This window comes from Neoarius graeffei, chromosome 15 (genome assembly GCF_027579695.1).
Source record: "Neoarius graeffei isolate fNeoGra1 chromosome 15, fNeoGra1.pri, whole genome shotgun sequence".
Classification (NCBI taxonomy): domain Eukaryota; kingdom Metazoa; phylum Chordata; class Actinopteri; order Siluriformes; family Ariidae; genus Neoarius; species Neoarius graeffei.
Genome location: NC_083583.1, coordinates 18,936,119 through 18,949,742, shown reverse-complemented (window position 1 = coordinate 18,949,742; position 13,624 = coordinate 18,936,119). Strand labels below are relative to the sequence as shown.

Here is a 13,624-nt window from a genome sequence, read left to right as displayed (position 1 = left end):
TTTGTACACTCTGCCGAGGCTTTTTTCTCTGTGTTGCTCCCTTGGTTTTCCGATCCCTGTCGCTAGTTTCCGTTTTTGGTCTGTGCCAGCGATACTCTGTGCCTCGCCCTTATGATCTTGCCTGCCGTTTTGGATTGTTTGCCTGTTTGTCACTTTTTATTAATAAAACGTACTTCTGCACTTACATCCGTCTCCTACCTATCCCCTGACACACTGAATAAGTGTACGCTTTAATGATTACATTTCTGCATTTATTGAGATACATGTAAATATTTTCCCTGTAGTTTGCAGCGGCCAGTTTAGAATAAAATTCCACAAACCAGTCTGCGTTTCCAATTCTTTCTGGCCGCACTGCAAAAAATAAAAATCTTAGCAAGTTTATTTGTCTATTTTCAAGTCAAAACATCTAGCCACCCTTATTATAAGACATAATTGCCCAACAAGCAAAACCTCATTTAGCTAGAAAGGCTAGTTTTTAGACAGTCCGTCTTGAAAATCTTGTATAGACAAAATGTCTTGAAAAAGTCTTATTTGGAGCACCTTTGAAAATAAAACAAGTTTTTTTTTAAACAAGTAAGTACATTTTGGACATTTGTCAAATGCGGTTCATCTTGTTTCAAGAAAAAAACCCAAAGTATGCTTGTTTTGGGAATAAATGAACTTTACTGAAATCTTTGGAATCTTTCATTACAATTCAACTCTACCTTACAGATCCTAAGTTTACTGCGACTGTTTTCTCAGTCATTCAGAGTGAGCTCCTTCTAGATGCTGTACAGACTCTAGACCAGACAAGAGCCTTCAAAAAGGCTATGAGTGAGCGGAGGGCGTTTTAGTGAGGGCTTTTTGGAATGCTGCGAGTTAAGTTCAGTGTTTTTGTTTGTTTGGGTTTTTTTTGTGCCTGATCTTGTAAACCCCTCGTACACATGAATAGTCAGTGCCCCCAAAATGCACTGTTGCTTTGGCATTGTGTAACCACTGTAAGTCAAAATGCATAGACTTTTTTATTATTATTATTATTATTATTTTTTGGTGCCTGAGGTCCTGGGGAAGTGGAATCTTAAGAGATGTTTTAATGTTTGAATGTTGAAATGGGGGGCGGCACGGTGGTGTAGTGGTTAGCGCTGTCGCCTCACAGCAAGAAGGTCCTGGGTTCGAGCCCCGGGGCCGGCGAGGGCCTTTCTGTGCGGAGTTTGCATGTTCTCCCCGTGTCTGCGTGGGTTTCCTCCGGGTGCTCCGGTTTCCCCCACAGTCCAAAGACATGCAGGTTAGGTTAACTGGTGACTCTAAATTGACCGTAGGTGTGAATGTGAGTGTGAATGGTTGTCTGTGTCTCTGTGTCAGCCCTGTGATGACCTGGTGACTTGTCCAGGGTGTACCCCGCCTTTCGCCCGTAGTCAGCTGGGATAGGCTCCAGCTTGCCTGCGACCCTGTAGAAGGATAAAGCGGCTAGAGATAATGAGATGAGATGAGACGTTGAAATGGGAAAAAAAAAAAAAACTTGTTGCAATGCTACACGTGTCGTCAACTTGATTCAAGATAGTCTCTGGTCTCATATCTAGAGTATTTTACTAATTACAGGTCACAAAAGGAGAATCTTTTAAGCTGGCAATACTTAGTTGTAGAATTTAACAATCCTAATATTAGTATATTTATCCTAAATTCAGTTTTTACTGCTAAGACTTTGTCATGAATTTAAGTGAAATACCCTTAAAATGAAATAAATAAAAATGACTTGAATGGCTAAATGTAAGAAGTACGATCTTGTTATAAGAACTATTTTGATTATTTTGAGTTAATCAGATCTCGCATAATAAGTTCCCCAATCTTATTTTGGAATTATTTAATCTAAAAACAGGTTAGATTTTTCATCTTACCAAGTCAAATTTGACTAGTTCCATTGGCAGATTTTTTTTTCACCTGATTCAAGCAAATATGCTTTGTTTTAATCTTTTATTTCTTATTTTTGAAAGGCCATTTTTTGCAGTGTGGTGGTGCGCTATTGGCGGTGAGTGGGACTATCGTGAACCGAGTGAACTGGCATCTGTCTCTCATCTTGGCGGCTTGAAAAGATAACCATTTACTCCGGAATATCATTGATAATCTTCTGCCCCTTCATCCGACATATAAGAATCCCAATCACTATCAGAATTCTCTCCAAAACGTGATGCCATATCGAGACTGGTCTAACCACTGCTGCACACGTGAACGAAACAGACACCTGGATCCTTGTTACATGCGTGACGTCACGCACACCTTCGGGATTTTCCGGATCAGCTTCGTCAGATTCCGTGAAAATCGGTTGATCTTATTGATTTTCCATCAATTTATAGCCTTTTGGATCAGCCACGGTTTGAAAACACATGGTCAATCAACATAACGATTGTTGCTTTGCACAAGGAAAAAAAAGTGGCAGGACATAAACTTTTTTTTTAAATTTAAAGTCTTATTCTTATTAAACTTCCTTTCATTACATAATTTCATTTATAAAACACCAAGTTGGGCGGCATGGTGGTGTAGTGGTTAGCGCTGTCGCCTCACAGCAAGAAGGTCTGGGTTCAAGCCCCGTGGCCGGCGAGGGCCTTTCTGTGTGGAGTTTGCATGTTCTCCCCGTGTCCGCGTGGGTTTCCTCCGGGTGCTCCGGTTTCCCCCACAGTCCAAAGACATGCAGGTTAGGTTAACTGGTGACTCTAAATTGACCGTAGGTGTGAATGTGAGTGTGAATGGTTGTCTGTGTCTATGTGTCAGCCCTGTGATGACCTGGCGACTTGTCCAGGGTGTACCCCGCCTTTCGCCCGTAGTCAGCTGGGATAGGCTCCAGCTTGCCTGCGACCCTGTAGAACAGGATAAAGCGGCTAGAGATAATGAGATGAATGAAACACCAAGTTTTGCATCCAGCTTTTGAAAGCCTAAACAGTAGTTTTTTATTTCCTCCATCCCTTCGGTATATTCACTTATAAACATGTACATTTTACATTTGTTCAAGTTGCATACGACGGCATATTAGGGTCATTGTAAATGACTGGGGAGGGTAAAATATTCCAAGGGAAACTCAGAATTCTTTGTGTGCACGTGACGTCACACTTATTTTTCAAACCGGAAGTCCACCATGTTGGATGATGATAACACCCAAGATAGTGGCGCTTCATGTGTGAGCTGTTGCAATGCTTCGTGATTTTCTTTTGATTTCGTTGCCTTTGAAGAAAGACAGTGCCTCCTTTGTGTGCAGTAATATTTTAATAGCGGTAATAATGCTACTCGTGGCAAAGAGAAATGGTTCTTCAGAATTCCCAAAATAATTAAAAACAGTGACAAAACAGATGAAGACCTGTCCAGAGAACACCCGGTGTGGTGACCACTTTATGGTGGTGTTTACATTAGACCGTATCCGTCTCGTTTTCGTTGCAGATGCACTGTCCGTGCACATTAAAACGCTGGAAAACGACTCCACAGGCGGAACAGTTTGAATCCACCAGCGCCCACGTATTCAACCCAGTACGTATCTGATCCGGTGCTGTGTAAACATTGAGGAACGAGGATACGCAGTGCTGAGCTCTAGCTGACGTCGTCACTGGACAACGTCACTGTGACATCCACCTTCCTGATTCGCTGGCGTTGGTCATGCCACGTTGGTCATGTGAATGAGCAATACAGGAAGTGTGTTGAGGAAGTCATTAAGTGAATGAGCAATACAGGAAGTGTGTTGGTTACTGTAGCACTAAATAGTCTTGTTGTAATCGCAAAAAACGGCCGTTCTGCGAGGTGAAGAGTGTAGCGAACACTGTTAGATCCTTCTAGCATAAACACGAAGGCCATACACGGTGTAAAAAAGGCGTCATTGTAGTACCAGTACCGCCGATAACAGACTGGCATACTTCATTTTTTACAACGACATCCTTCCACTTGCAAGTGGTGAGTGACTTGCGCATGCCCGATATGCACTGGGATCATGTGACGTGCCGTCTAATTAGTCATGTGATTAGCATATCCGTGTATTGGCGTTGCTGTGTGCACGGGGAACGGTTTTGTTGCGGGCACAGAAATTTTGTGTGTGTACGCGAATCGTTTTAAAAACGTTAATCTGATGATCCGCTGATTCTAAATAATGTAAACAGGGCCTATATCTGCTAAGAGTTCATTGCTAATTAAAGCTGTGTTTTCTGCTGATTAAATTGAACTTTTGAGCTTTAACATGAACACTTTGCTTCTCACCTTGCAGGAGGACCGGCAAACCTACGCGATAAAATAAATCCAGATTGGGCACCGACACTCAAATTAGGACACGATGAGATCAAGACAAAAACTCATGTCCCAGTATCGAGAAGCAACAGGAGAAATGAAAGATCTGCCAAGAAAACCAGATTAGAAGCAGCGCAAACCTGAACGAGTTTGGACACATGAGGAGAACAATGTGGGTCGACTTTGCCAGGTGAGATATTCGTGATGCCGTTCCAGTAACCCAGTAAACTTCATTTTACTTATGCACTTTTTTTTTTTGTAGAATGAGATGATTCACAATATCCGGGTATTCAATCGCTGGTAATGAGGCTAAATCCTCTGTATAATTGGACGGCTTTAACATATACAGCCCAAAGCCACAAATTTCAACTTTTTCCATCCATCCTTACAGCCTTCCTTCCATTAAATCCATCCTTCCTTACAGCCTTCCATCCATCTGTCCTTCCATCCATCCTTGCATCCTTCTAGCCTTCCTTCCATTCAATCCAGCCTTCTAGCCTTCCAGCCATCTAGCCATCCTTGCATCTTTACCTTCCTTCCATTCAATCCATCCATCCTTCCTTCCATCCTTACAGCCTTCCTTCCATTCAATCCATCCTTGCCCTTCCATCTGTCCATCCATCCATCTTTGCATCTTTACAGCCTTCCTTCCATTCAATCCATCCTTTCTTCCTTCCATCCATCTATCCCTTCCATCCATCCTTACAGCCTTCCTTCTATTTAATCCATCCATCCCTTCCATCCATGCATCCTTACAGCCTTCCTTCCCTCCCTCCCTTTCATCCATCCGTCCGCAACTAAACGAGTCCTTCCCTCCCTCCATCCATCTTTGCATCTTTACAGCCTTCCTTCCATTCAATCCATCCTTCCTTCCATTCCTTCCTTCCATCCATCCTTACAGCCTTCCTTCTATTTAATCCATCCATCCTTCCTTCCATCCATCCCTTCCATCCTTCCCTTTCACCCATCCATCCATCCATCCATCCATCCATCCATCCATCCATCCATCCATCCTTACAGCCTTCTTTCCATTCAGTCCATCCTTCCTTCTCTCCCTACATCCTCAGAGCCACAAATTTCAACTTTTTCTCTGAATCTTGACTTGGCAGAGGACTCCAGAGAATCATAATATTTCGAGAAAGTCGAAGATGCATCACAGTTATTGTTCACATGAGACGGCATTTTGTATTTATTCATCATCCAACATGGCAGCAGATGCATGTGTCACACTATTTTGTCACGCGGTTGCACACAAAGAATTTCTGTCATAAATTTACAAGAAAAAAAAAACCTCAGATTTTCTCTGAGATTGTAAAATTGTAAATTTGCGACCTGTACCTGAAGAATCCTCCATTGATGACTGTTGTCATCACGGAGATGAGAGAGTACACTTCTGGACTATCTCGGCAAACTCGTTCCTTAATTGTGCAAGTCTTTTCGCTCGCTCAGTTAATATTCCAATTAATAGTTTTGATATTTTGATCCATGGATCTCAATAATGGCTCCTGGTTGGTTTGGCAAACATCATCATCTTTGTGATAGATGTATTCTCAGCTGAGCAATATATTTAAGGTATTATGCATCAATGAAGCTGCTCACAGTTTAAGTACCAACAATCTTCCTGATCTGCTCATTGTTATACGTGTAGCTATAATCTGCATCAGTATCTTCGTTTTCTTCTCGTATATTATTTTGAGAAACAAAACTGGGACAAACAGTATGTCATCACACCACAGATGCCGTGGCTGAGCCGAGAGTTCTCAAAAAATGCAGTCTTTCCTGCTCAATCAATCAATCAATCAATCAATCAATCAATATAAAAGAATAAAGCGATAAAGATTTCCAACTACATTCCCCAGAATGCACTGCAGCCGGGAATTACAGTGGTGCTTGAAAGTTTGTGAACCCTTTAGAATTGTCTATATTTCTGCATAAATATGACCTAAAACATCATCAGATTTACACACAAGTCCTAATAGTAGATAAAGAGAACCCAGTTAAACAAATGAGACAAAAATATTATACTTAATCATTTATTTATTGAGGAAAATGATCCAATATTACATATCTGTGAGTGGCAAAAGTATGTGAACCTTTGCTTTCAGTATCTGGTGTGACCCCCTTGTGCAGCAATAACTGCAAATAAACGTTTCTGGTAGCTGTTGATCAGTCCTGCACACCGGCTTGGAGGAATTTTAGCCCATTCCTCCATACAGAACAGTTTCAACTCTGGGATGTTGGTGGGTTTCCTCACATGAACTGCTCACTTCAGGTCCTTCCACAACATTTCGATTGGATTAAGGTCAGGACTTTGTCTTGGCCATTCCAAAACATTAACTTTATTCTTCTTTAACCATTCTTTGGTAGAACGACTTGTGTGCTTAGGGTCGTTGTCTTGCTGCATGCCCCACCTTCTCTTGAGATTCAGTTCATGGACAGATGTCCTGACATTTTCCTTTAGAATTCGCTGGTATCATTCAGAATTCATTGTTCCATTGATGATGGCAAGCCGTCCTGGCCCAGATGCAGCAAAACAGGCCCAAACCATGATGCTACCACCACCATGTTTCACAGATGGGATAAGGTTCTTATGCTGGAATGCAGTGTTTTCCTTTCTCCAAACATAACGCTTCTCATTTAAACCAAAAAGTTCTATTTTGGTCTCATCTGTGCACAAAACATTTTCCCAATACCCTTCTAGCTTGTCCACATGCTCTTTAGCAAACTGCAGACAAGCAGCAATGTTCTTTTTGGAGAGCAGTGGCTTTCTCCTTGCAACCCTGCCATGCACACCATTGTTGTTCAGTGTTCTCCTGATGGTGGACTCATGAACATTAACATTAGCCAATGTGAGAGGCCTTCAGTTGCTCAGAAGTTACCCTGGGGTCCTTTGTGACCTCACCGACTATTACACGCCTTGCTCTTGGAGTGATCTTTGTTGGTCGACCACTCCTGGGGAGGGTAACAATGGTCTTGAATTTCCTCCATTTGTACACAATCTGTCTGACTGTGGATTGGTGGAATCCAAACTCTTTAGAGATGGTTTTGTAACCTTTTCCAGCCTGATGAGCATCAACAATGCTTTTTCTGACGTCCTCAGAAATCTCCTTTGTTCGTGCCATGATATACTTCCACAAACATGTGTTGTGAAGATCAGACTGTGATAGATCCCTGTTCTTTAAATAAAACAGGGTGCCCACTCACACCTGCTTGTCATCCCATTGACTGAAAACACCTGACTCTAATTTCACCTTCAAATTAACTGCTAATGCCAGAGGTTCACATACTTTTGCCACTCACAGATATGTAATATTGGATCATTTTCCTCAATAAATAAATGACCAAGTATAATATTTTTGTCTCATTTGTTTAACTGGGTTCTCTTTATCTACTTTTAAGACTTGTGTGAAAATCTGATGATGTTTTAGGTCATAGTTATGCAGAAATATAGAAAATTCTAAAGGGTTCACAAACTTTCAAGCACCACTGTACGTGATGGTTGTTTCCTGGATGCAAATGGAGATCATCTATAAACCACAGGGCTTTCTTTATTTTGTCTTAGCTGTTTCTAAATGTATAATTATCATGCAAGAGCAGTTTCCTGTTACTTTCATTGTGTGGATTTTTCCTCATTTACCCAAATCTGTTACTTTACAACGGCTGAGTCGAGCGGTAAAGGAAACACAGTCTTTGTAGTTGATGTGGTTCCTTGACAAAAAACACTTTTCAGAGGCTTGGTTCTCATAAATCTGCAACAGGTTTTCTTGTAAATCTGTGACTTTTTTGCTCCTCACAAATCTATTACTTTAATCCTGAAATTCTGAGGTTTTTCGCGGAATATTACACCCCCAACTTCTCAATAATTTTTTTTATACTTGTAAATGTTTATTTTCTTTCTTTCTTTCTTTCTTTCTTTCTTTCTTTCTTTCTTTCTTTCTTTCTTTCTTTCTCTAATTTCAGTTATAAACATTTAGTTTTAGATTCAGCTTTTGAAAGCCTTCAAAACAGTTTCACATTTTTCCTGAATCTTTCTTTCTTTCTTTCTTTCTTTCTTTCTTTCTTTCTTTCTTTCTTTCTTTCTTTCTTTCTTTCTTTCTAATATGTTCACAAATAACCATTTACATTTTTACATTTGTTAGAGTTTTAGAAATGATTCTATCTATAATTCAAATTATAAAAACATTTATACTAGTAAATGTTTCAGCTGAAAATTAGACGGCCATTTGAGTTCATAAAATAGGTGAAATTTAGTTCCCTCTGAAATTTGGTCATTGTGATATGTTTATTTCTGTAACATCTTTTAAAAAAATATATAAAAAAAAAACAAAAACAAAAAAACCCAGGCCATTCTGTGGCTGGGAAGTTATTTAATTTGAGGGGATTCCCGAGCAAATAATGTGCATGAAAATCGCTTGCTTCATGCAGTCAAGCAGACAGAGGAAGTCCATGTGCGCATACGCAGGTTTACCATCTTCTTCTTTTGGGTTTTACGGCAGCTGGCATCCACAGTGTTGCATTACTGCCATCTACAGGTTTACCTTTGACCGTGCACTGACAGTTTCATCATTCTGTTGCTAAACGAACAGCTGATCACACCGAGGTGCTCGCTGACCGCTGATATTTATTAGTTTGGTCCTGCGTTTCCTTTCCTTCATATATAACATAACGTCTTTTTTCTCGCTTTCCGTTACTGTAGTCGGTCTTTCACATTTCATTCGCACACTCGCATCCTCCAATTTTCTCTCCTGTTTCAAATTTGTATTCCACAATGCCTTGCGTGACCAGGGAAAGCCCACCACGTGATGCATGATATAGTATCTTGAATCGGGTCATGGTGAAGCAGGAAAAAAATAGCGGTGGATTTAGGGCCATGTGGCCCTAAATTAATTAATTGCTCTATTTTAATTAAAAAAAACTAATAAAATTGGAAGTCTGTGATTTGAATTCTGTAGCTTTCGGTCCATTAAACAAAAATAATTGGGTGTCGGGAAAAATTCTTTTTATGACCTAGACTTGAAGAATCTAAAAGGCAGTACAGCTTTAATCTGTTTCTCTGTCTTTCTTTCCTTTTCTTTAATCAGAATGATTTCCTCTTAAAATTGCAAGCTTCTAAGAATATTACATTTTTAATTTTTAACGATTCATTCTTTCTTACATTCCTTCTTTCTCTCCTTCTCACTTTCTTGCTTTCTTCTTGCTTTCCTTTTTTCATTTTCTTTAAACCAGAATGATTTCCTCTTAAAAATTGTAAGCTTTTGAGAATATTACATTTAAAAATTTAACTATTCTTTCTTGCTTGCTTTCCTTCTTTCTTGCTTTCCTTCTTTCTCTCCTTCTCTTTCTTGCTTTGTCTCTTTCTTGCTTTCTTTCTTTGTCTCCTTGCTTTCCTTCTCTCTCTCTCCTGCTTTCTTTCTTGCTTTCCTTCTTTCTCTCCTCTTTCTTGCTTTCCTTCTCTCCTCTTTCTTGCTTTCCTTCTCTCCTTCTTTCTTGCTTGCTTTCCTTCTTTCTCTCCTTCTCATTTTCCTTCCTGCTTGCTTTCCTTCTCTCTCTCTCCTGCTTTCCTTCTTGCTTTCCTTCTCTCCTCCTTGCTTTCCTTCTTTCTCTCCTCCTTGCTTTCCTTCTCTCCTTTCTTTCTTTCTTTCTTTCTTTATTTCCCCTTCTTTCTCTCCTTCTCATTTTCCTTCTTGCTTGCTTTCCTTCTTTCTCTCCTCCTCACTTTCCTTCTTTCTCTCCTTCTTTCTTGCTTGCTTTCCTTCTCTTTAATCAGAATGATTTCCTCTTAAAAATTGTAAGCTTTTGAGAACATCAAATTTTACATTTTTAACTATTCCTTCTCACTTTCCTTCCTTCTCTCCTTCTCACTTTCCTTCCTTCTCTCCTTCTCACTTTCCTTCCTTCTCTCCTTCTCACTTTCCTTCTTTCTCACTTGCTTTCCTTCTTTCCTTTTCTTTAATCAATGATTTCCTCTTAAAAACTGTAAGCTTTTGAGAACATCAAATTAAAAAATTTAACTATTCTTTCTTTCTTGCTTGCTTTCTTCCTTCCATTGTTTTCACTTGTAAACATTTACCCTTTCAAATTAAGCTTTTTCAAATTAAGCCTTAAAAAAACAACTGGAAGGATTCAGCAATAACAGGAAATAGTAAATAAAAGCCTTTCTTTTCTCCCCAATTTTTCTTTATTTAACTTCATAATTGCTTTCATCACCTTGCACAAGGATCTCCATCAGCAAGAGCACATGTGCACTGGAGTTTGGGAATAAAGGCAGTACCTCTGGAACGAGGTGGTGGTGGACACCTTATAACCTAATCTCAGGAAAATTCCCACGAACGTCGGGTCAAATTGTAACAGAAAGAGGTAAAATGTTCTTGTGCTTTCATAAACCATTATTTGTGCCGACTCCCTCAGCATCATACTGACAGATCTCCATGGAAACCAAGTCCTAGAATTTCTCAATCACTGTCAAGTTGTTTTTCTTTTTTTCTGGCTTTTCTTTCTCGCTGTCGTCAGCACAGCACAGGTGCAGTTCAATACTCCCTTGGGCCCTGATTTCAGCAGCTGTTCTTGTTCACTGGTTTGGAGAAACCTACCAGAATTGATCATAGTTTACAAAAATCACTGATATTTCACATGTATGCTTCTACAAACCTGAATACAGATATACAATACGCTTTTCTGTGTTACTCACTAAAGGAGTGGGAGACTTTTCCACGTCCAGAATCAGCTTTCCGATGTTTCCTCTGTCGTGGATTCGCTGCATGGCCTCCTTCACCTGGGGTAAAAAGAACACACACCCGTCTTACAAATTCATTCCTGTACCTAAGCAACAACTCTGAGCTTAACCCTTTTATGTGGAAAGGATTTAAAAACATATTCAGATTCTTCAGATGGTTTTTATTGCGTATAATCGCATGTCACGTGGAATTGTACTTTTTTTCCTAAATCTCTCTCAAAAAGTAAACCTGAAATAAAATGCTGGTTTATAGTTGACATTCACATCTAAAATATTAAACCAGATAGAAAATATCATTTTGGTTATAATTTTTAACAAAATCTAGTACTATTCTTGACTGTTGCATGAGATTTCAGAGATTTATCAAAACAAAAAAATGAGTTTTAAATGAGCTTACGTGTTCAATAGAGTCTTGGACATTTTTTTTTAGTTGATTGTACAGAAGTGTGGACTCTATGACTGAAAAGCTTAAGCAGAACATCAAGAACATAGGAGCTCATCTGGCCTGCCATCAAAACAACCATGACGACCAAAACATCAAACATAACTGAAATGTGAGAGAGGACCAACCTCCACAACAAAATTGTTCACAACAGGAAGCTCAATAAAGGACTAGATTTTGTTCCCCGAGGGAAGATCGACCCAAAACGTCGATCAGAACTGAATTCGCATGATAAATGAGAGAGGAGATACAAGTCTAGTCAGAAGAAAATGTGTTAAGTTGACCTAATTACTAATTTGTTAGCAAAGAATTGACAATCCAAGTTTTGTGCAGAAGGTCTAGTTCTTTCAAATAAAACAAATCAGAACTGAAATCCATTGAGAACTGAGGGAGGAGACACAATTTAACTGAAAACAAATTGTTTACAACAGGAAAATTAACAAACAAACGACCAAGTTTTGTTCCCCGAGGGAAGATCGACCCAAAACATGGATCAGAACTGAAATCGGGTGAGAACTGCGAGAGGAGATACAATTCTAATGAGACGTCCCAAAACTCGTAAAGTCGACCTAATCAGCAGTTTGTTAGCAAAAAATAGACAATACAATGACCAGGTTTTGTGCAGAAGGTCTAGTTCTTTCAAATGAAACAATCAGAACTGAAATCCATTGAGAACTGAGGGAGGAGATACGATTTAAGTGAAAATAAACAAAGCTGTAAACAAACTGTTTACAACAAGAAAAGCAACAAAACCAACCAACCAAGTTTTGTTCCTCAAGGGAAGATCGACCCAAAACATCAATCAGAACTGGAATCAGATGAGAAATCAGAGAGGAGATACAATTCTAGTGAGCAGTGTGGAAAATTCATAAATTTGGTCTAACTCATTAGCAAAAAATTTGACAAAACAACCACCAAGTTTTGTGCGGAGTGACGAGTTCTTTCAAATAAAACAACTGGAATGGAAATCCATGGAGAACTGACGGAGGAGATACGATTTAATTGAATTGCAGATGACGGACGCCACGCCACAGCAATCGGCCTTATGACCAGATGAGCTAACAAATGGTTTCCAGTGATATGAAGTCCACTGATGGTGGCAGTAGAGTTCACATAGAATAGAAATAGAATTATGATTTGAACATCCAACAAATGATTAATTTCATTCACAAATCTCTCTCTCTCTCACTCTCAATACATACATACAGTATATATACACACACACAGTACCAGTCTAAAGTTTGTACACCCCTACTCTACTCATTCGTAGGTTTTTCTGTATTTTGACTATTTTCTACATTGTACAACAATACTGAAGACATCAAAACTATGAAATAACATCTGAAACATATATGGAATAATGTGGTAAAAACAAACAAACAAAAACAAAACAAAAAAAAACTTAAGAGTGCTCTGAGAGCACGTTATCCCCCACTGGCAACTACGCCATAACTCTGGTAAAAGTTGCCCAAATTAAACGAAATTTCAATATGCGTAAAACTGTCACATAACAAAGCCTTTTGCTAAGTTTGGTGAAATTCCTCCACAAATTGTGAGAGGAGTTGATTTCAGAAGAATGTACACCCTCATGAAATTGTCAAAGTTATTTAATCAAGAGTCAAAACTCTGGGAAAATTTCCACAAACTAAATTAAATCGCAATATGCGTATTACCATCATATAACAAGGCCTTTTGCCAAGCTTCGAGAAATTCATCCAAAAATTGTGAGAGAAGTTGATGTCAGAAGGCGAGCACACCTTCATGAAATTGTGAAAGTACAAGGTTGTTAATCAAGGGCCACAACTCTGGTAAAATGCGACCGAATTGAACAAAATAACAATACGAGTTATATACTGACATATAACAAAGCCTTTTACCAAGTTTGGTGAAATTCCTCCAAAAATTGCGAGAGGAGTTGATTTCAGAAGGAAAACACACTCTCACGAAATTGTCAAAGTATAATTTTGTTAATCAAGGGTTGTAACTCTGGTAAAATGTGACCGAATTTAACAAAATTCCAGTACGTGTATTACCGACATATAACAAAGAATCGTGCCAAGTTTCATGAAATTCCTCCAAAAACTGAGAGAGGAATGGATTTCAGAAGGTCAGCACCCTTCCCAGGACGGACGGATAGATGGACATCGCCATGATATAATCCCGCTTCGGGCCTTTCGGCCGGCGGGGGATAAAAAGTGTTAAGCCCCCTCCAA

At 39.4% G+C, this 13,624-nt stretch overlaps 1 protein-coding gene across 1 annotated transcript in view; it reads right to left on the bottom strand.

The window, feature by feature from the left end:
* The window catches only part of vat1l (vesicle amine transport 1-like), an 82,135-nt gene that overhangs the window by 3,595 nt on the left and 64,916 nt on the right, over positions 1-13,624 (bottom strand). The window contains exon 8 of the mRNA XM_060940437.1: positions 10,925-11,008. Coding sequence (XP_060796420.1) covers positions 10,925-11,008 — 84 coding nt within the window. The remainder of the gene's footprint in view (positions 1-10,924; positions 11,009-13,624) is intronic.